Source organism: Liolophura sinensis, chromosome 1 (assembly GCF_032854445.1).
Source record: "Liolophura sinensis isolate JHLJ2023 chromosome 1, CUHK_Ljap_v2, whole genome shotgun sequence".
NCBI classification, from domain to species: Eukaryota; Metazoa; Mollusca; class Polyplacophora; order Chitonida; family Chitonidae; genus Liolophura; species Liolophura sinensis.
The window spans coordinates 78,752,254-78,776,853 of NC_088295.1; the positions used below are offsets into that span (position 1 = coordinate 78,752,254).

The 24,600-nt window shown below is 37.4% G+C and overlaps 1 protein-coding gene across 1 annotated transcript; it reads right to left on the reverse strand.

Moving 5' to 3' along the window:
- Nucleotides 1-5,476: 5,476 nt before the first annotated feature.
- LOC135461637 (limb region 1 protein homolog) lies at nucleotides 5,477-24,527 on the reverse strand. The gene is made up of 15 exons (XM_064738818.1): nucleotides 24,260-24,527; nucleotides 20,573-20,666; nucleotides 18,711-18,741; nucleotides 13,872-14,011; nucleotides 13,012-13,115; nucleotides 12,321-12,447; nucleotides 11,725-11,793; nucleotides 11,029-11,093; nucleotides 9,078-9,162; nucleotides 8,779-8,865; nucleotides 8,329-8,405; nucleotides 7,786-7,863; nucleotides 7,573-7,646; nucleotides 6,360-6,517; nucleotides 5,477-6,001 (listed from the first exon to the last, which is right to left on the reverse strand). Exons 1-15 carry the CDS (start codon nucleotides 24,314-24,316, stop codon nucleotides 5,763-5,765), a joined length of 1,485 nt encoding a protein of 494 aa, XP_064594888.1. The 5' UTR covers nucleotides 24,317-24,527; the 3' UTR covers nucleotides 5,477-5,762.
- Between the last annotated feature and the right edge of the window lie 73 nt (nucleotides 24,528-24,600).

Genomic DNA, 24,600 nt, shown 5'->3' on the forward strand with positions numbered 1-24,600 from the left:
AAGCCATTGTGGTGAACAAGGTACCTGCCTGTCAGTTGCACACAAGGTGCTGGTTCAAACCTGGCATAGGACAAGGAATTTGGACTCCTGTGCTCTTACCAATTGTGGGTCCTGTGACATTAAGCAGTAGAAGGTACTCATGTAGCTATCTGCGCAGTCTAATGTTCACTGATAGCCACTTGACTTTTGAGAAAATGGAGTGCATAACTGTGCATCAGTTGCGGGAAACATAGCAAAGATTCTTCAGTACGGCATTAAGCAACAATAAATAAATAAATTTACAAAGCTGGTTGTAATCTTGGAAGGAGGAAACTACCTCATGACAGCTGAAGCTCATATCAGGAGGGCTGGATTCAAGCATGAAATCTTCCTGGTAAAAAGCCTCTTGTTTTATTTCTTTATTTATTTGATTGGTGTTTTACACCGTACTCAAGAATATTTCACTTATACGACAGCGGCCAGCATTATGGTGGGAGGAAACCCACGACCATCCGCAGGTTGTTGGCAGACCAAAGCCTCTTGTAAGCAGGACGAGTATATACACGACAGAGCTAAAATCACCCCCCTGAAAACAACAATGAAGAGTTTATCAACCTGTACTGATATACTTATACCACAATACTGCCAGGATTCCCCAAAAAACATTTCTCTCAAGATATGTGATATATGAGGTGAGTAACTCCCCAGCTGCTGGCACATCAGGTGTAGGTTCATCCCAGCCTTGAACTAGGAATATTGCTGGTGACAATACGGGGTCTAAGGTGCAGTGGAGCCATCCATGACTATGGCATGCAGTCTCTACTCCACACACAGAACATTCAAGAGTAACTTGCAGAAGGTTTATGGTTTTTCTGGGCATTTCATTTTCCTCCACCTTCAGGTGAACAATTCTTGTGGCACACACGAATGAAATAAATAAATAAATATCTGACGGATTAAGTCCAAAACCAACTTGTATTGCAGTTGAGTATGTTTTATTCTATCAATATAGAAAATGACAATTCATAAAAATTAACAAAATACCATTTGCATTAGGGATTTATGATCCAAGAAGTCAATACTTTGTACAAAGATGAACCGCTACATTGCACTAGCAACCCTTTCTATGGCTTGAATTACAGGCTCTAATAATATAACTTAAAACAGGATTTAAAACCATAAATAAGTAAAAACAAATATGACAAGCCAGAGACAAAGTAAATTACTGAAACAAAGACAGAGAATAATGTGAATTTCAATGCATGCTGAGAGCAGAATAACTAAGAGTGGACTCTGAGACTGAACTGAACAGTTACATGGTACAAATTATGTAACATGTAGTCCTAATGTATACATGTATCTAGTTCAAGCTTCAGGTTACAGATTTATACAGTAGCAAATGCAAGAGCAACATACCCCCCACATGCAGTGCCATTACTGTGACCTGGGCACTGGAAATCAACATGTTAAGCTATGAACACAAAACAAACATGTCAGTTGTGAGCTACTGCGAAACACAGAAAACAGTTTACAGGCAAAATAACACATTTGGCACAAGGGGCAAAAAAGTGTGGCCACAGCCAGAGTTAACAAAACACAGAGTAAGGTAACGGCAGTGGGAAGGCCATGCACCACTCACGGGCCCTCCATTTTTACTGTTCTTTTGAGCACACAATAATCTGGATCTGTATTAGGCCTATTTCAATCCAAATGACTGTGCTTGACTGTGCAAGCTGCAAATGTATGTCATAATATACTATAAATCTTCAACCTTTTCAACCAGTAAAGCACTTTTTTCAGTGGAATTTATGCATATAATTATTATGGAAATGAAGCTAAAAGTGATTTTTGTGTCACTAAAGATGCAAGCTTCATAAAAACCCAAATTACTTCTCAACACATTCATTCAGAGTGTTTCAAAATGTTGGTGGCAGAGGTGGTTAAAAATGATGAAGAATGGGGAGGGGGCATATTTTTTAATCCCGATAGGGGGGCGCTAGTGTGAAGCAGAACCTCGAGCCATTGTTACACCCAAAATGGATTGTAGCGTCATGTCTAAACCATTACAATGTATCAGTTTCTGTGGTAATGTCATAATGTCTTTAATGTGTCGTCATCATGATGAGCTGGGAAAGGAACATTTGCTGCCGGGCATTTGACAGGTCCCCATTAGGGATGATAAAACCTTGTGAATACAAGGTTAGCTATAATTCTGCACTGAGAAGTTAAATCCATCTCAACACAAGTACCAATCATTCATAAGACTTTCACACTAACACAAAAAGTAACAGGAGATAAATGTACCTGCATTAATATTTAAATAATACTGTTTATGGAAACTGCTTTATACAATACTGTTATCATGTACGGGAACTGTACATATACACTGAAGTAGTATACTACTGCAGGTAGATAACCTGGTAAACTATGTCTGTTATCTGACAATACTGAGGTTTGAACTGGGGAGGCTACATGTAGGTGGCAATCGCTTGACACTGTTCTGCTGGATGCACATCAAGGAGTTTACCTGGCTGGCTAAAGGTTACTGGGTGAGCATATGTTAGACTTAGTGAGTCATTGTCCATGTCAGGTCACTAATAACTTGTCAGGGTTACTGTTGATATCAAGGTATTAAACAGTATCAGGGCCCTTTTACATGAAGCCTTCTTAACATTAAGAATGCCTACCTACCATGGCAACCAGCACTGTTGGCATTACATTGCCATAGTAGTTACATACTCTGGACGTCAAGAGGGCTTCGTGCAAGTGGGCCCCCTGTTCTCTTCTTAACCCTGGAACCATTTTGTACATATGTTTAGCATTCAAACATTATGACTATGTCAACAGTGCTATTTTCCATAGACTACTCGCTACATGCACATATGAGTGCATGTGCACTGGGAAACAAGCTCAGTGCCTCACCCCCCCCCCCCCCCACAAACCATCCCCAAAGTAACAATTATATACTAGTACATACAACAGTTATAACTAACTTTTCAGACAAACAAAATCAGTAATATTTGGCACATCAAATGTAACCTCAAATGTTGTTCTTAGTTGTGTAGAAATGAAAACAACTTTATACAGCATATTCACATTTCTGTACAATAAAGAGTAAACATATACATGTACACTGACAGCAAACAAAATATTTCACTCTCATGCACCACACGTTGCACACCTAACATACATGAGCCAGTAATTACCAACACTGCCTTCTAAAACTGGATAACATCCACACATTCCCTATCACACTTACACAATTAAGTTACCACAAACTGCACCTTTATTAAATGGACAGCTATTAACTACCAGTAAACGATGAGATACACAGGTGAAAATGACAGTGTGTTGATATATTGCAAGGGATACATAGGTATGTATCAGCACTAATAAGAATGGGTCACACAACATGAGTGTTAACTTGACATATAAGTTTAATCCAGACATAGAGATTAAGACAAGAACCTCTCCCCCCTCCCCCCTCAAAAAAGACAAAAAAAAAAGAAAGTCCTGGGTGTACACGCAAGACCACAAACAGCAAGAGAGAACAGTAAAATTACAGCTCTTCATGAACACAGTCCAGTCAAAGTTAACATGGAAATGATGCACAATCACCTAACCTCATACACTCAATACTATATCTTTTTCAGCATAAAGAATTGAGGAGCATTATACATTAAGCTGTGAAGTGGTATAGTTAGATAAAATTACTATTTATCAATGCACAAGTAAGCTGGAACATTGACATGCATAGAACAAAAAACCGATTATGACATCTCAGATCCAACACATGAACATAGCAAATAATATTTGTACAGCCCAACTGTTTAAAACTTCGGCCGATATCAAAAGTGTCCTTTGTTTGTTAAGATCCGATAAATTGAGGACATTTGACAAACAGTATTACCTATGCATGTGGACACAGCTGAGCCACACACGGATGCCCAAATCAGTCACACTTCTCTAGCAGGCTGAGGTATAAGTCCAGCATACAGACACTCAGTCTTCCCCAATTAGTCAACTGTAACCCCATAAACAGCACAATTTTTGGTCTCCTGAACAAATACTGTAGATAAGCCAAAGTTGATAAAGTAACAGGACAGCCACCAACAGCCACCATCAGACTAATGATGGCCTAACCTTACATAACCTAATACATGTATAACTACATATCACAATTGCATTTCAAAAATGTCAAAACACTGCCTCTTCATTGCTGATCATATTCCCCTTTCGCAAAGCACAACCAGCCAATCTTTCCATGGATTTACAATAACATTACAAAAAAATATGTGTCACAAATTACATTAAACATCTTTAAACCATAAAACACACAGCCAACAAATACAAAATTTTGTTCCATTACATGTATTAAAAGAAATATAAAATAAACTTGCAAAATAAACTCAAATCTGTGTTACAGTATGTCGTACCATACATGTACATAATCAAAAGTAAAAATACAACAATGAAATATTTGATATTAATTTACATTCCACACATGTAAGTACCAGTATATGTACTCACATTGTATTATCTGTAATAATTTGGATTAAAAGTAAACATATTCCCTTACAGCCCTCAACAATATTACAGTGCAGGTATCACTGTAACAAGGTATGAGAAATGACCCTAATACGGTGCAAGGTAAGAATTCAGCTCACACAGCGTAAAGGCTGAACTCTGAGTTCAGCTAACTACTCTGCAGTCTATCCCTGCTAGGATGGTGTCTGAACACTACGGGGTATATGATATATATGAAGCTGAAAGCTGAACTCTACTAAAATTAGTGTTGAAGCCTACGATCTGAGGGATGAATCTTACCAAAAAATATTAAAGCCTACCGTTTTTAGAGTTTACACTGTTAGTGTTAAATCTAATCAGTGTGAACCTACATGTACTCTTCTTAGAACTGAATCCTACCAATGTAAGACCTAAACCTTGCTAATACAAGAGCTGAGCCTTGCAAATGTGAACCTGCCATTGTTGGAGCAGAACCCTACCAACAGAAGAGCCGAACCCTTGCAACACCATAGCTGAATTTGGCCAATGTAAGAGCTGAACCTACCCAACACACAACTGAACTTGACCTATACACGAGTTAAACCCTAACAATGTAAGAGCTGAACCTTATCAATGTAAAAGTGGAACCTTACCAAAGTACACATAAGGCCTGAATGATGCCAATGTAAGAGCCCAACCATGACAATACAAGAGCTGAACCCTAACAATGTAAGAGCTGAACCCTAACAATGTAAGAGCTGAACTTTACCAATGTAAAAGTGGAACCTTACCAAAGTACACATAAGGCTTGAATGGTGGCAATGTAATTAGCCCAACCATGACAATACAAGAGCTGAACCCTAACAATGTAAGAGCTGAACTTTACCAATGTAAGAGTGGAACCTTACCAATGTAAGAGCTGATCTTTACCAATGTAAGAGATGAACTCTAACAATGTAAGAGCTGAACATTACCAAAGTACACATAAGGCCTGAATCATGCCTATGTAAGAGCTGAACCATGACAACACAAGAGATACATGTAAACCCAACCAAAGTAAGAGTTGAATTCTACCACAGACAGTGAGTGTGCAATCCAATGGCACTGATTTTGTCTTCATCATTCTACAGCACTGGCATGTCTAGCCTAACTCTTCACACAATTCTGACCCTGGCTTAAAGTGATAATGTACTGGCACTCATGGGACTGTAGGTGCTGGTAATACTGCTCAGTTCAAAGGTGAGATTTAAATCTCACACCTTGATGGCACCTTTATCTCAATCCTCTTTTAAACCTATTGAGCCATTCCCTGTAGATATTGACATAGACCTTTTTTCACGATTAAAAGCCATTTTTAATCGGATGTAAATTTCTCTTCTGACTGTGGCAGTAAATCGGTTGACCAAACAGAGAGCTGTAGCCACAGCAAATAGTCCATTGTAAGACAGCACAATGTAGAAGTTCCCCAACCACTCCATCCTTCCGAAATCTCCCAGCAGATTAAAGTTTGTCACACCTGTTGGCAGTAAAAGTGAAAAATGCATCATAGATCCACAGGTGTTGCCAAGACCAATCAATGCTGAACAGGTATTATACATATAATTTGCATACAACACATTTTATTCTTGAGTTTCATTAGAACAAGTGCAATCAAAGATAGCTGAGACATCACGCTGTATAGCATTATATGTCATCTTGCAGGGCCCATGTTAGAAGAAATATGTCAAGAACTTGATTTCCACAGCTGCTGCAGCTACAAACAAGTATCACACCACAAAATTTAATAAACCTATCAGATAATCGGTAAATGCTCTCATAAATATGAAACAACGTTATAAATGTATCTTAAAGCAGACATCAACAAATAGTCTTACCTAGTGTACGAGACAGGACAGGTAGTGCTGAACTTAACACCAAAATGAGAATACAGTTGCCCATTATTTTGACCATGGTGGTATTGTGAAGTTCTGGGGCTAGCCGACCAAAGAATGGTAGTGAATAGAAGCCCATCACAGATGCTAACATTAAATACCTGAGAATTAGTTAAGCAGGTGACATCCAGATATTGAAATTATACATTCATGGTAAATGAATGAACATTTAACTTTAATAAACTGTTAATTGGTTGAATACTTGAAATAATATGTGATTATGAAAGTGATTTAGCTCAAATACATAGACAACAATTAACAGGTCTTATCTCACCACTGCAAACCATAACTCTTTGTAACCTATTACTTTTATGTTGGATAATGACTGAAAGGACAAGACAGCACCTGGCTAAGACATATTTCAATCGAAAGCAGGATAGTCAAGGTTTCTAAAAAGTATCACACTTTATTATTTTAACGAGATTTCCCTGAATAATATGTAGAACAAAATGACAAGACTGAACAAATGACTGGTGTGAATCGAGAAAGCCAACTTGAGAATAATATCCAATTAAACATGTTGCTATCAGGTTGCATGGCATAAGCCGTGATGTTGTCTTCACCCACTCACTCCATGAAGTGACATGATAACACAGAACTACTGCCTAAGGCATCACTTTGAGGTTGTTTACAATGATTTATTTACGTCTAGCTGAAGGGTCATTTGACACAGTGTTGTAGGACAGGTCTGTATCATTACAGACCACCACAAGCATAAAATCAGCTGAATAACAAGGCGTGTAATATTCAACGACGGCATCAAAAATTTTGTCAGACAGCAGCATACCGTCTCGGCCCAAAGAGCCTTCATCTCTCTAGAAGATCTTAGACCTACTTAAACATGCTGTTCAAATTATACAAATACATTTTTTGTTGTTCATGTGCTATTACACTATTATATGGGAAATACCTTCAAAGTTAGAGAGGAAGAATAAATGTGACGTCACCTTGCTGTCGATAACGGAGATGCTCTGAAGCTGTGGCAAGACAAAGTTTCACTAAACTTTTACTGGGTTGAAAAAAATCTAAAAAAACATTAAATGCCTGCTTAAGGTATTTTGAATGGTAGTCATTTAGTAGACTTATACATTAGTCAGTTGCTGTCTTTCACGTTAAATGTTTTCATTTTAGAGCTAAATCCCACCAGAAAGGATACAGAATTAAAACAATCTCAAGACCAGCTCCGAAAGACCCAAAGGCGGACATAGATGCAATCCCCAGTACTGCTTCCTGAGGAGGAAAACACAAATAAAGCTAAAAATATACATGCTTTACTGTAAATTACACGGTAATCAATAAATATGAGCACTTTAATACGTTAGCATTTGATTTCATGACAAATGAAACACAGGAAGTACAGCTGCCTTACCTTTGCCCCAACTGGCAGAGCTTTAATCCCTATTAAAACTTGAAATGTATTTTGAGCAACCATCAAGAGTAAAATGCCCTGGAATTACAACAAACAAACAACACAATTAGTGGCACAGAACAAAATTTACTTGAAGACAAAACCAGGGTAGCCTGAAAACAAAGGTAGCCATTAAAAGCTAGCCTATTTCCCTTTTGGCTATTTAGCATAATCAGCTAAACTGTGTTATTTACAACATATCAAGATTTTAAACATTGTTATTTTAAATGAATGCAATTTATCTTAACAACAGTGATTGTTAGCATAAAAAGACAAGCTCTAAACAGGTAAACTTGAATACATAGTAACTGTAAAATACTATGTATTATGCAGATCTACAATATCAGTCATTACTAAGACACGGGCAGAAACAAAATATAGCCCAGAAGAGGTATTAATATATATTAAACTTAAGTACTTATGTAAGTAACAGTCATGTCAGTTACATTCTTTGTTTATTCCTACATGAGACAGCCTGGGCAGTGGGCAGATTTACTAACTTACTGTCAGCCCCAGCAGTGCCAGCATTGCCAGGGGATAGCCCAGATTTCTTCTCCATGCCGACACCTTTGCTCTCTGCTCTGTGAAACACAACAATAAAAACATGCAACAATCCGACATACACATATTCACATGCAGACATTCTCAGCAATTCGTTTCCCTGGCCCATGGTTCTGAACTATTCATGGGCAAAGTACCCATTAAAACTACAAGTTCTCCCACATTTTCAGGACTAGGGAAAAATAAATAGTCCATTTAGATTATTTAATTTTTTTAGTATTTGATGCACTATTTGAGAATATATCACTTACAGTTTAACACAGCACCTCTAAATTCCTTGAAATTTTCACTAACAATCTCTGGCAAACAGGTACAATCATGTAGGTACTTTCACAATACACCAAATACAAATGCCCCATGAACACGATGAAGAGAACTTTAATCCAAACTCACCTAACTCTATCCGTCTCTTCTTCACTTCCTGTAGTTCACTGTGTAAATCCTCTTTGGTAGCATGACCATTTGCTATTGTTGATGAGGCTGATTAAAAAAGCATTGATGATAATCTCAAGTGACTGTGTACTTTGGACATTATATGTTTATACAGTTAATTTTAATGATGAGGAGAAATCAGCTTTAATGTATCACACTTTGTTTAAGCCCTTCACATATAAAACTTACACAGTATAGTTTACATGTACAACGGTACAAGTGACACTGAAAGCTCTAGTTTTACAAGCACTGTAACTTACAATGGTGATTATACTGAAGTTTTCTCCTCAAGTCTTCTTCATCTAATCTCACAGTAGACAGCTCTTCCTCTACATCTCGCAAAAACTGAAATGCAATGTCAAGTGTTCAGAGAAACAAGTGTACACGTACGTGATACCAGAGGCTCTCTAACAGTCAAGTGTTCAGAGAAACAAGGTACATGTACGTGATATCAGAAGCTCTCTAACAGTCAAGTATTCAGAGAAACAAGGTACATGTACGTGATATCAGAAGCTCTCTAACAGTCAAGTGTTCAGAGAAACAAGGTACATGTACGTGATATCAGAAGCTCTCTAACAGTCAAGTGTTCAGAGAAACAAGGTACATGTACGTGATATCAGAAGCTCTCTAACAGTCAAGTATTCAGAGAAACAAGGTACATGAACGTGATATCAGAAGCTCTCTAACAGTCAAGTGTTCAGGGAAACAAGGTACATGTACGTGATACCAGAAGCTCTCTAATAGTCAAGTGTTCAGAGAAACAAGTGTACGTGTGCGAGATACCAGGGACTCTCTAACAGTCAAGTGTTCAGAGAAACAAGGTACCTGTACGTGATACCAGAAGCTCTCTTACATTCAAGTGTTCAGAGAAACAAGGTACATGTATGTGATATCAGAAGCTCTCTAACAGTCAAGTGTTCAGGGAAACAAGGTACATGTACGTGATATCAGAAGCTCTCTAATAGTCAAGTATTCAGAGAAACAAGGTACATGTACGTGATACCAGAAGCTCTCTTACATTCAAGTGTTCAGAGAAACATGTGTACGTGTGCGAGATACCAGAGACTCTCTAACAGTCAAATGTTCAGAGAAACACGTGTACGTGTGCGAGATACCAAAAGCTCTCTAACATTCACTCATGTGCTCATGGGGTATGTAGCTACATGTAATACACAGATGCTGCCCTACTACTAATATATATGAAGGTATGCATTTCCATGGTACAGCTGCAAGAAACAGGTACCCCCATTCTACCCTTCTCCATCTCCATGACTTTCTTTTTCATTTTCCTTACTTTTATAAAAAGCAGCCTTTTTATCTCAGAATGAGTCTTTTTCTTTGTTTGTTGTGGATTAAATAAGTAGAGTGCATGTACATGTATGTGGCATCATCAATGCCTCATTCACATATGTAATTATTTAAGTAAGTCATGTTACATTTCCATGTGTCCTCAGCAACACACCTGACAAGCCTGAAGACGAGCCAATAACTGTTTCAGAGCAAACAGGTCAGACAGGCATGTGCATATAGACATTCCTTCTTTCATAGTTACATGTAACTTTCAACATTATTCTGGTCATATCCAAATGACAGCGTATTCATAGTGCTGCATCAATGAAATGTCATGTCCAAAACACCTGCCATAATGCCTCACACAATGTAAGCTCTAAGTCCTCTAAGGTTTTGACCACAACTGTACACTGATTTCAGCACACATGAATGTATGTCTGCTTGGAATTTATTTGATTGATTGGTGTTTTTTACGCCGTACTCAAGAATATTTCACTTATACGACGGCGGCCAGCATTATGGTGGGTGGAAACCGGGCACAGCCCAGAGGAAACCCACGACCATCCGCAGGTTGCTGGCAGACCTTCCCACATACGGCCGGAGAGGAAGCCAGCATGACTTGGAATTTAATGTGGTACTTAACAAATTTCCAGTCACATGACAACAAGGAGTCATTTAGGTGTGTATACATATTTTGTGTCTTCTTATGGCACGGCGAGTCTATGCCACTAAAGTGTCTTTCATGTTTTCTAGCCTCTCACTGCTGAGCACCAAGCGGGCAGCAGAAAGTAGCATTTATAAAGTCTTTGGTGTGACCAGACCTGAGTTTGAACCTGGGGTTCCCCACCTCTAACCATTAAGCCACAGAAGCGGTCCGATTTCAACAAGAGTACTGGGATGACTTAGTGTCTGTTGATTTACCTTGGGTTTCACCACCAGTTGTCCGATAACTGTGAACATACGTGCAAATCCCATAGGTGTAGATACTGAAAACATAAAAAACAGTTAATATATCATCCATGAATTGCAAAACATTTAAATTTAATAGACAAACAAAAAATTTACCTGCACAGACGTGTCAGAAGGAAGTTGAAAGTGGTATAGTCATCTTTCAACTACCCCAGCACAAAAGGTGAGGGTCCAGCGGCCGCCTAGGCCCCGGAAGCTTTGGGATGCTGGACAGCTGGAGATGCCCTGAAATCCTTTTACAGGGTTCTTATTCTTCACAGATCCATTGTAATTTTATGTGCTTAATAGGCTACAGTGTACATGTGTGTGCATGGGACTTCATTTTGTTGGTTGCCATTAAACTGGTTTGACTTTACTTTTGGTTTGTTTTGAAAAGTGTACCAGCTGTAGAGCTACCGATGCCCCTGTTGCAGATATACTTTTACTAGACGGTTAGATGGTATCCCAATGTGAGTGTACAAGTATGTATGATCAGTCAATGATATGCCAGCAGGAACAGTATGTCATCCAAGCAAGCATACCGAAACATTTTACACATTTGTATTCTAACAGCCTCAAAAGTCACTAACATATTCAAATTCACCAAACCCATTACACGCTGAACAAAAGCTGATTTACATGTCACATTATCATCAGGATTGTACTTACAGAGCAGGATGAGGACCCCTAGAAGAGATATGCAGGAATACAAATAGGGTAGGTAGAAGTTCCATACATCTGTCAACAAAACAAAATAACAGTTAATAGCCCGCTGTGAACTATCACAGGAGTGATTAACAACAACATAATCTTGTGTCAATACTTAGACATGTAGATGTTTTGTGGACAGAAATTATGATGCCATAAATATGAAGTTTGTGAACTTATTAACCAAAAGGTCAGAGGTTGAAATATTACAATACTTGCACTTGTAATATGATAGTGATAATTTCTTCTTTCTTTCTTTCTACCTGTTCAAAAGTTTCTCCACCTTAACAAATCTATTATGAAACATCATTCTGCTTTCTAATGAATATAAAACTGCTGATGCAAATGTTCAGGTTTAGGATTAATTTTGATAAGATGAATTTTGGTACAAATAGCATGCTAAAATGTGCCTGTCATACAGGTACAACAGGTAACTTCTGTTTAAACCTCTGACTTGGAAAATTTACCTATCCTTAACAGCTTAAAACAGTAACAATGATACACAATCATATACCTCATGTACATTTTATGTTCTCTTCATGACCTGAAGCTCTTACCAAACAGGGCTTCTCTGCTGGAGTTGTCATCATCTAGGAGAGCAGAGGCCACCCAGGCCAGCCCAAAGACTAGCACAGCCAGTAGGACCAGCACAACAGTGGTCTCGTAGACACGACCCAGAATCCCCTACAACAAGACATAGGCCAAATAATCAACAGCTACACTTGAATGTTCGGATCAAAAGTGTACATATTTAATGTATTTCAAAATGACTTTCCAAACCCAAGGAAACACCTGTTATAGGAGGATGAGTAACAGACACTGTCAAGACAATTGGTGTCAATGACTTTTGAGAGCTCTTGAGAGAAGCAGTTCCTAAATGCATGTACAGTACTGACATGAACCACAAATACACCACAAAGAGGAACATAAACAGGATCAATTTAAAGTCATGTGGCATGTTTTGAATAGGCTTTTGCTCTGGAAGTAGGGATAAAACGTAATCAAAGTTTTCAACTCTATGTGAAGTAGTTCTGTAGGGGTATTGGTATTCATGATTCCCTCACAGTTTACTGAGGGACAGACAGAAGGACAACTTCACACCAGAAAGAGACCTGTCAAAGGCATATATGTAAGATTTTTATCACATGTACTATTTCAAATCCCTATGGATATCGATATAACGAATAAATACAAAACAGCCAATAGTTGTAATGTCTATAGTGAAATATGCCAGTTATAATGCCAAACCTTTCTTGAACCGCTGAATCCTTCAGACTCTGTGAAGAAGTAGGCAAATGGCATGAGGATGAAGAGGGCCACATTGGAGAAGAGGAAGATGTGGTTCCACAAACCTACCAAGAGGAATAAACAGAAGCGATCAGCTGTTTGAACAGGTACTCAGTGAAAATGCTTGAAGGTACTATAGTAGTTACCATTCATAAGATATTTACATGTATACTGGGAGCAGGTTGTGATGGCATGGTTAATGTTCTTTGATTTCAAGCGTGTAGGTCGCTTCAGGCCTGGCTTCAATCCCATTCTCAGACAGGGAAATAAAATTCCCTCTTTTCCAGTGGTCCTCGACAGTTTCAGTGACAAAAAGTGGTATACATCTGTGTAATTTGGACATGTAAACATTCAGTCTTGCACACTCTAAATAACACAGGCATATACAGGTAGGTGAGCAGTGACAGTGATCACCATTTGACACTCCCTACTCTTCACATTAGCCGTTACTTTTTGATTTTCAGTCCTGGACAAGAAGAGTTCAAATGTACATATGTAAAGTATAATTTTTCAAGAGGAAAATGAGCAAATGTTGACTACAAAATGGCTGTTAGAATTTTTTTATATACATAGTTTTGCATGTTATGATATCAAAATCAGTTGTACAGCATACTGATGATTAACATATCGGAAATAGTAATTTTTTCCATTCCACACATTGTCTATACCAGTCTATGTTTAACAACTCTGTGACTGACAAATTGCTTTTTGGCAAATTCGCTTTGAAACAGACATGAATCTCTACACACATGCACAATATTAGTTTCCCATGTTTTCTACCATTATGTCTAAGTATTTTCTACCTGGATACCTGTACTGACCATGGATGAGTGAACTGTTAAGCCACTGGACATAGTAGCTTTTGGGATAGAGAAGGAGGACCTCATTGCTGACAATAGAAATGGGTAAGAGAAGGACGGCGCCTGCTGACACAGCCAGGGTGAAGGTACATAGCCACAACCTGACAACAAACACAGCAGCCATTAGTTACATACAGTACATCGACCTACAATGACAAACAGTTCTGTAAGAATGTCTACCCTGTGCCCAAAAATGTTTCACTCTAAAAAACTTAGCCAGGTTCGATGGCAGAGAAACCTAGGTAAAAGCCTGGTGGAAGCCAGACATCTTTCCCAGCATTTGATAAACATTAAATAATGGCAGAGCCCAGCTTCTACAGGAGCTGGATTTGGACATCCTACCACACTGGTAAAGGGCAGCTGATCTTCACTGGAATAGTCATCCTCAACATTCTTTGACCCAATAACATTCTTTCCATAAGGACACCAGTTTCTTCTACATGGAACCTGACCTAATTTCTTCACTGTTTTCGCCTGGGTCATGGTGTACAGTCACATCTGAAACTGAAGTCACCTGCAACCTTTCTATCATGTCAAATAAATAAATAAATAATTACATGTAAATAAATAATAAGGACACGCTCAATCTTCCAATCATAAGGATTATTTGTTTTCCCACTGAGTATAAAATGGCAGTTTACACCATGGGAGTCTTGACACTGTTCACAAATGGCATATCCAGTGTACATGTTTACAAATAAGAACTTAATTAAAATGTGTTCGGAACTGAAATCCTTATGTTACATGTACATGTATCCACTGAACAAATGTACATTGCACATGGTAGTTGGCACTGTAGGTTACAGCACTTGGCTTATCTGCCACAGCTGCCCCTATTTTTAATTTCAAAGTGTTGTATGGGAGAAATGTGGCTATCATGTGTTTTTCTCCAACAGAAAATAACTGAGACACAAACAGTTTGACCATCCCATGAAACACTTAATGTTATGGCACAAAATATCTTCTATCTCGACTACAAATTCACTGCATTATAATCAGCACAAAAGCTTTTAACATTCTTAAATCATTCAAACTAACCCTACTAAAAATACTTCAAATGACACAAAATTTCGTCCACAAAAGTGCATTTTTAGAGGCATATATGTCGTAAGACATTATGTTTGGTGCTGAAACTTACAATTTTCCACTAGAATACCATCACATGTTTCAAACAAACCTCAAAACACCTTTCTAAAGTCAACAGAACTCTCAGAACCAGGAAAAATGGGCAAGTTAGTCATGGGCAAAATTTACAGTTATTTAGGGTAGTTAAGAAAATGTTCTCAGTGCTCTCCAAAGCATCTATCCTATTTATATATATCTGGCCTGGCCAAATCTAGTTCAGGTGGCCTAGATATGATGCTAGGGATCGGGAGGATGTAAACATACCACAACACCACCCAGGGGTCATGTATGGCCACCCCACAGACCCTATAAACCTAGGCACATAACCCAGTAACATTCCATAACTTACTACAAGCATAACAAAGCTAGATTCAGGTGTCCATCATTATTGTCATAGGTAACTCCAGGGTGAGTAGCCTTAAGGTACAGCCTGTAAGGCTTCATTCTTCATGGTTTTCATCCAGAGAAGTGAACTTCCTAGCTTCTAGTCTTGGGTCTTGGTACAGTACATGTGATTCACTCCAGGAATTACACTTACAAATACATGTAGATACAAGAGTCAAATATATGTAAGATGGTGTTTCATACCTTTGAAAATTTTTATAATCATATCTGTGGCAAAAAACTAAACAAAACAAACATAACCACATCAGTGACTGCCGCAGCTGTTTACTTCAAGTAAATATGAGATATTCAGAGATGGATGACACAGAATGTTTTAGAAATGATGTAACTTAGAAATGCTGAAGTGGCAAATGTTAGGTTGAATCACGGTCATGGCATCTTAATCTTAAACAAGTACTGTATGAAAACATACTGATCGTGCATTTGACATGCACGTTCAAACATGATGCACATTTACAACTACATACATATTCTCCTTGAACTCAATGAATGAACGTATAACGTGTAAGAGTTATGAGCTTAATCTTTGTAACCAATATGAACATCAATAAACCTACTTGGCCTACTTGATCTGATTTCTGACAGTTGCACTATATAGATCCCCAAAGGCTACATGTCAATGGTTGTCAAGATCTTAAGTGCATAACATTCTGTTGACTTCATTAACATAACAATCACATGAAAAGTATACAATTCTAAAGGCCTCGCTGTTACATGTAGGCCTATATCTACATGTATGTGTGTGTGTGTGTACAACAGATATATATAAGTCACATATACCCATACAGTCATGCATGCAGAATTCTTCCCTCCATGCATGTCTTTTATCTGACAGAAAAGTTGCACATGTACATGTTTGCTCATATTTTACACACTAAATTTTAAGCAAATAAAATTACTTTACGGCAAACTGTAGAATGCAGAATTTATCCACAAATGCCGTACATAAAAGAACAAAAGAACTAACAGGTACAAGCACAGATAGATCATACACTCTACAGAATCACACATACCCTGGGACGTTTTAACATTTCCAAGATGAAATTGTTGTGATGCCTATAACAAGTCCAATGGTTAAGCCAACATGTACAATGTACAATATCAAAATACAAATGTTACCTGAACAGTCAGAAATGTCATATAGACAGAAATACCATGCATCATAATATCATTCTCATACACATATTAATGACACGCTTTTTATTTTCTAGAAGACACTGAGGCAAATCTGAGACTCACGATAGAAAATCACATGTGTCTACACCTTTTATCACATTCATAAAATATATGTACTTAAACATGTAGCAATCAGTTCAAAACTAACAGGTCATTAAACTATCTAACATGCTTTTCGTTGTTTCATGACTAGACATCAGACCATGGTATTTTAACTGGGTTTCTATTTTTAACTTGAATGTTTTTGTAGACATGCACACAACATTCTTTCTTTGAGCTGACAAAAGAGTGATGTCTGATATGAGTGATAGCAGAACATAATATACAAAGTACGTCTGGTTATTTCCTGAAACGACACACACATGTGGTATAGTACAAATCTTAACCACAAGAAACATAACTACCAACTATACGTAGCAATATTAAAGAAAAAGTGCTTATGCACTAAAAAATTTGCCAACACATGTACATATTTATGGCTTACTCTGGAGATTATTTCAGATATACCTGCACTACTGATGTTTGTTATGATACGAACATGAACAAGACATGCAATCCTACATGGACATGTAAATGCAGGCAATTCTCTTAAATCCCATCATGTTTTGCCTTCAGGTGATCTGATCACAAAGATAAATTAATCACTGACATTAACAAACTGACATTTTAATTACTTAGCTCCGTGATAATTGGAGTGGCTTTAACAAGATGACAGGTCTGAATAAATTAAAAGTCAGTGAATAAGCTGAAATTTGCCGATTAGCGTAGAATGTGTGAATGATGTCCACTTCAAAATGAAATGATTACACAGCACAAAGTCATGTGATAAAGTGCATGTGCGTGCATGCTTGGGGTTTAACGTCATACTTAACAATTTTTCAGTCACATGATGATGACAAAGTGCATGTGTGTGAGTGTAGTACATGTATGTGCGTGACTGTTTTACATGTATGTGCGTGAGTGTTGTACATGTATGTGCGTGAGTGTTGTACATGTATGTGTGTGAGTGTTGTACATGTATGTGCGTGAGTGTTGTACATGTATGTGCGTGAGTGTTGTACATGTATGTGTGTGAGTGTTGTACAGGTATGTGCGTGAGTGTTGTACATGTATGTGTGTGAGTGTTGTACATGCATGTGCGTGAGCGTTGTACATGTATGTGCGTGAGTGTTGTACATGTATGTGCGTGAGTGTTGTACATGCATGTGCGTGAGTGTTGTACATGCATGTGCGTGAGTGTTGTACATGTATGTGTGTGAGTTCAGGGTAGGGGAGTGGATGGACCTGGTAAGGGGTTATCTCATGCTTATGGAGGATTTGTTCTATCAATACTTCTATCATCAAGTGAACCCCTAAAATAATATAATGCTGATGTGTGTAAAGGAAAACAGAAAATAAATGTATGTAGTGTATAAGTCATGTTGCCCTGACACTGTCTGTCTCCTAATAAATCACACCATTTAATGTCATCATAACCTCTCTGGACATGGAATCAGGTGACACAGGGTTACTTCCACATCATCAGAAATCACTAGCTGGTAACACAAGCAATTAGTACCAACACATGTGGCACCTAATCTTAATCCTAAGTTGTCTGTCAATGCTAATCTAGAGGGCCTGCACAGGGAAAATTGTACAATAAAGGGTATTTGAACAAATCATAATCCAGGACTGTAATGAATACAGGCTAGACAGGAACTGGACAGTGTGGCTGAGGCAGGGATTGTCCAGGTAACTGATGGGTACATGTCTGATACCCTAGTTCCTCAACCTTTCTGCACATGAAAGATCAACTTTCAGTGCAGTTTATGCATATTTATAGAATTTGGAGACAATTGGTTGAATTGGTCAATTTCAGGGCTTCATAAAAATTATAATTTTAGCAGTTTACAAAGAATAAAACCTTCAGCATATGCTTAATAAACATCTTGCAAACATGTGAAAAGGTTGAAGAATTACAGTTACTTTCAAAGTGGCAAACTACTCTGACGCTGCCAGGTTTTGGGACGTCCAAACACACTATACATGTACATTCAGTAGCTTCCTTACTCCATGTCTACACTCTCCACTGTTTTCAATAACAGGTGTACTTACGCTATTCTGTACACAACTGCATCGTCACCTCCTGTAAGAAATGAAAATTATATATGATACAATTTTTACAAATGAAACATACTATTAAATAATAGCTGCCCGGTTTTCCACCCACCATAACGCTGGCCGCCGTCGTATAAGTGAAATATTCTTGAGTATGGCCTATGGTAGCCAATCAAACAAATAAATAAATACATACATAAGTCAATGCCCAAAAAATTGCTTTCAATTTTTGACATGTTTCCCCACAAAATTAATACATGTACTATGTTTATGTCAGTCTTTTTTGAAAAATTAAACTGCTTCTATGAATATATTAGAACTATTCATAAAAACTTTTCTTTCCTCCATCATGTCTACAAGTAAAAAATTCAGGTTTTTATAACAATGCATGATTGCATGATGTTTAGGACCTCACATTATTATATAATATGCACATATTATATCACATTTTGCTGGTGATTGACCAGGTCTTGTAATGATATATATGACCCACATCACTGCATTATTTATCAAATATAATAAATAGATACCTGTATCATGTAACCTGCATCAGAGCCAAAAATATATCTACCCTAATTCCTCAACCTTTTCACATATGAGACAGCTACTTTCAGTGCAATTTATGCACATTTTAAATTTGATTTTGGAAACAAAAGTACATTAGTTGGATTGGCCAATTTCAGGGCTTAACAAAAAGTATAATTTTATCAGTTTACAAACAATAAAACCTTGAGAATATGCTTGAATAAACACTTTGCAAATATGTGAAATGGTTGAAGAATTACAGTACTGAGTGCTAGACAGGAAGCTATATATGTCATGTACATGACTAACAGAAGCTATGTACATATCTGCGTTTCATGTGCCCGCTGATTCATACACATGTGAACTACTCTGTTTCATCTTAAGTTTAGCCTTGTGAAACTGAGACATTTGCTGGATTCTCATTGATTTATAAGGTCGCTTAAGGTTTTATGGGATGTTTTAATTTTTTTATCAGGAAAACATAAATGTTGGTATCAAAAGTATCATTTTACAGCTATCACAAAAGCTTTTTTTTCACTTTTTGTAGAATACAGAAATCAGACGTGTACACTACAATGTGTATGCTGTCGGGTAATTCTGTACACTCTAGCCCTGTAAAAGGGGAACGGGCCTGAGATGGACGTGGACTAGGTGTTTGTCGAGATTCAATATATAATCTGATTCAGACTTAAAACTCAGAAGGATCCAAGACCTGTTGTCATGGTTGATAAGGCTGTCGCTGAATGAACATAAATTTTAATACCACCTGGAAAATAACTGCGTGTATGCAACTGCAGGGTTTATAGATACCATTTTAGCATGAAAGCATATTTAGTAGGAATGAAGTGGTGTTTAACAGATTAATTTGTGAGTCTGGCAGATTTTGTCATTCTATAGGTTAAACACTGTGACAAGTGTATCAACTACAATGGAACAAAGTCCAGTTAACCAGCTAATCTGGCATCTCTGGGTGCATGTGTACCAATCTGATATGTTACAGATTTGACATGCATGCCCCTGAATGATATCAGTTAACACTGACCCCTATATACATGTACATCTTTAATAAATCCTTATGTCAACTCAGTTCTCCATATTTGAGCATTTTTCAGGCAGGGAACATTCATTCCTGGACACATGACATACACGTACATGTATGTATCTTCTACTTCTTGTTGCACTTTTACGCTGAAAAAAATAATCAATGTCTGTGTAACAGGTATACCTTTCCAAGACACTATACTGAAATATTTGAACTGTACAACATATGTATATACACTATATACATGAATGTATATGACACAATATTATGTGATTACTATCTATTAACATACCTGCGTAATAGTCATCGGTGTCAGCTTTCTTCTTGTAGAAACAGATGGTAGCGTATGAGCTAACATACAGTAGGATGAACAACCAGAAAAACAGCTGGAAAGAAAAGAGACACAACTTGTGGATACACGTATAAGTATTCATTACAAGGTAATAATAAACTGCCTGCAGTCATAAGCATATGTGTTCAAATCAATAAATTTATGAATAAAATATACAATGGATAGTTTTCTGATTAACAGTTGAAATATCATACTGGCTCAACAAGTGGCATTCATCAAAACTGTATGGTGGATCTATGGTTTACACATGTATACAAAGGAAGAAAAACTGGTCAAATGGTGGTAGGAGAAAAAAAAAAGGAAGGAAGGAAATAAAAAGGTAATACAAAGTGGACAACTTCTCTACGTGACAAACATGTAGTGAAAGATGATAGCACTAATGTAAAAACTGTCAGTCTGTAAACATTGTAATCCTAATCAGGAAATAATCTGCTATGTAGATGACAAGTTTTGTACAAACCCCTACAATTTCATGAGAAAAAAAGAAATAGAATTTTTTTTAACCTTTTGACACAGATTGAACGTAATTTTTTCGGCCATTATTTGTTTATGTACAGACACTGGTCAAGCGTGAAAATAGTCCACGCATAATGTATACGTAACATAATGTATACGTTTTCTTAATTTTTATTTTATATTTTGAAATTTTAGTGAGGAAATCTCAAAGTTTAGATATACTTAGGATGATATCAAATAAAACAAAATTTAACATTTCTACAATTTCTGGCTTCTCATTCAAAACTCTTGAATGTTGGTGATTTACCATAATTTGTGTTTGACATCATGTAATTATTTCACTGCATAACAGTAAATAGTTCTTCAATGTTTTGACTGTATTGCAACGCACCTATGGCCCCTAGAAATTCGGCCACACTGACGCTACAGAGGCAATGAACCAGAGGGTGTGGCTCTGTGTGTATAAACACTAACTGGCACACATCCAGCGCTAATAGATTCCACACTGAAAACTCAACATGTTGTACTAACAGTTGCTGCTGTTCTTATTTATCTTTCTTTTTTTTGTGCTCATCACAAAATAAGGAGGTCAAAGAGTCAAACCCATAGTGCGTGTTACACAGGTAAACCTTCACTGACATAATCCATGCAGACTCAAACACACATAACCTGAATTTCACAGGAATAAATTAACTGTCATTACAAGTTCAAAATGTGACTTTAAAAATCCTAAAAAGTTCAATCTGAAATTCACACAAACATGAAATCACAGAATGAGCATCTTTGCTTTTTTCTCTTGCAACATAGTGTGAATCTTTTAAAAAATCACATACTGGTACTAACACACAGAGATGTGCATTATTTATTAAATTCACACCTATTACATTAGGTGGCTAGCAGAACTGACCAAGCTGACAAGCATATCTCATTCTGCAGAGACACGGAGATCACAAAAGTTTCAAAACCAGTTCTACATGTACTTTAATAGTATTGACAATTTTCCAAACCAGTCAGTACTGGATGAACAGCTCTCAAAACTTGAACCACTTACTTACCTTTACTTAACATGAACATTAAGTTAGCCACTAAATTTTACCGATACTCAATGAAGTTTTGCAGAGGTGATCTATTTTCAGGGCATGAAGATACAAACAAGAACACCAGATACATGTACATGTGTATGAAATCTTACTGGCCCAGTCAAGACTCTCTTCTCTCTTGTCTTCAAATGGACACAAAACAGGGCCAGAAGAGACACAGACTCATGAGAAATCACCTTAGATTATATCTATTAAAGAATTAGTGTCCTGATGTATTATTTATTCATAATTAGCTACACCTGTAAATATTGTTAAATCGGGTGTAAAAAATATTGAAAAAGGGTAAGTTAATCTTAGTAATATGGCACTTAAAATCGCTAGATAATAAGGCTGCTATTATGCATTTTTTCCGCCAACACTCAGCAGTTTCCTCTGAATTACATCATACACGTCCAACATTTACAAGCTGTCTGAGCTTCGCGATTTAGTTCAGTATTAAAAACAGCTTCAAGATTGACAACAAGCATATCTAATTTCTCCACAAAATCATGTGCTAGTGTGCATACAGTTGTAAAAACAGATCATCAAAGAGCCCAAGAGTTTTCAGATGATTTGGCCCGTTACGACTATGTAAACTTACAGAAATCAGAGGGATTTTGTACCCACCAAAAACAGTGGTATCTGAACAACTGAAAATCACGTGAGGAATACATGTATTATATAATACACGATTACAGGCCCCTATAGGCATACTCTATTGAGAGTGCTGACAATAACATGTACCGGTAGTTGTCATCACATACAGGTATGAATTTAGAATCTCACAGGGAATAGAATGATATTTATTATGGAGCAGACAAGAGGAAAAGAATACAGTATCGCTAGTAAATAAATATTAAATCTTTACATAAAGACATGAAATGTGTATATTGTTATAGCTTACCACTCTATATTGGTTGGAAATGCCTGGACAAAGATCAAATTCAACGTCTGAAAATATGGAATCTGAACTCGAGCAGAGGTGTCAGTGTCAGAAATCGAAACTTCAACATTGTCCATCATGTGCTCAAACTGATACGGCAGTAAATCTGGTACAATTCATCTATAAACTGACATTTTTTTGACGTTTTGATACAAATTCCCAGGTTATTTAGGCCAGCTAGACTTGGGTTGGCCATCTATGACATCACTCGCTCAGTCATACCAGCAGCTGGCTGGAGATCGGCTAGGGCAGTAAATCTATTGTTTTTGGCAAACTTAAAGTCGTTATTACATTTCTTCGAAGCCCCTTTGGTAACATATTGTTTAAACAGGTTATAATATTTATAATTAGGACCAGTGACTAAATCTGGACACAAATCCTTCAAGTGAGATGATGACAAGGCAGATGTAATGCATGTATGACATTGAAATGTAAAGATACTAGTGTTTGACCAGCAAACTTGAGAAAGTGAGAAGGTAAGGTTATATGACCACAGTGTAGTACTGTTCAAGTGTGCCACATGGTTCTAAGCAACAGCTGCAGAGCGCAACACAGTGCTGCGCAACTGCGTTCATTACCACAAGGACTAAAACCGGATGGTACTGTGCAGGGACAATTTTGTTCAGTACCTTGCAGAAACTACACAGCACCATGGAATGAAATAAGAATATTTCAATGGTCTCGTTTACACACAGGATGAAAAAATGTGGAATGTTACCATGGTGATGTTAACTGGAGACTGACCTTAAGCCACAAATGAACCATCCTGTTTACATTAACTTCATTAGCCAACGAGGGCCCAATAACAATGCCTGCATCATTTAAGGCAGTGAACACACCATGTGTGTTGAAGTGTAGGTTCTACCTGTTTCTCTCTCTAATAAAATTGAATAATATTTGCAGGATAACTTCAACATCGCAGCACCGGTCCCCAGAAGGGTAATACAAACAAAAAACAAAAAAAAAAAACAGAACATAATTCAACTTTCAAATTCTAGAATTCATTTTTGATTTTCTCTGTTTTAAATGTATATAACCAGTTCTTCCACTCCAATTTTCCATAGAATTCTAGAGCTTAATTGGGTTAACCGATTAATCTTGAATTGTTGGTTTAACTGGACTCCATGAGCGAGGAAATAATAAACTTACAATATACTCCCGAACGGCATTGTGGAACACTTGCTCTCGGAGGTCCACATCATCCATGACTGGTCCACAACAACACTAACCGGGAATTCCCCGTGTTTAGCGTGCTTTTCTCTTTGTTTGCCTTCAAATCACCATCTCTATGAGAGTTGCATCTAATGCAACTTTTCAAAATCCATGCACTCAGTTTATAAATCAAAACAACAATTTCCACACGTCTTGTTTCATTCAGTCCTGGATTCAAGTGACAGAAAGATGCGTTGAACATGCCATATTTATTTTCTGGCAATCCCACAATGCACGCGGACCCTACGTCATCGTCAGTCATTTCATGGCGAATCACT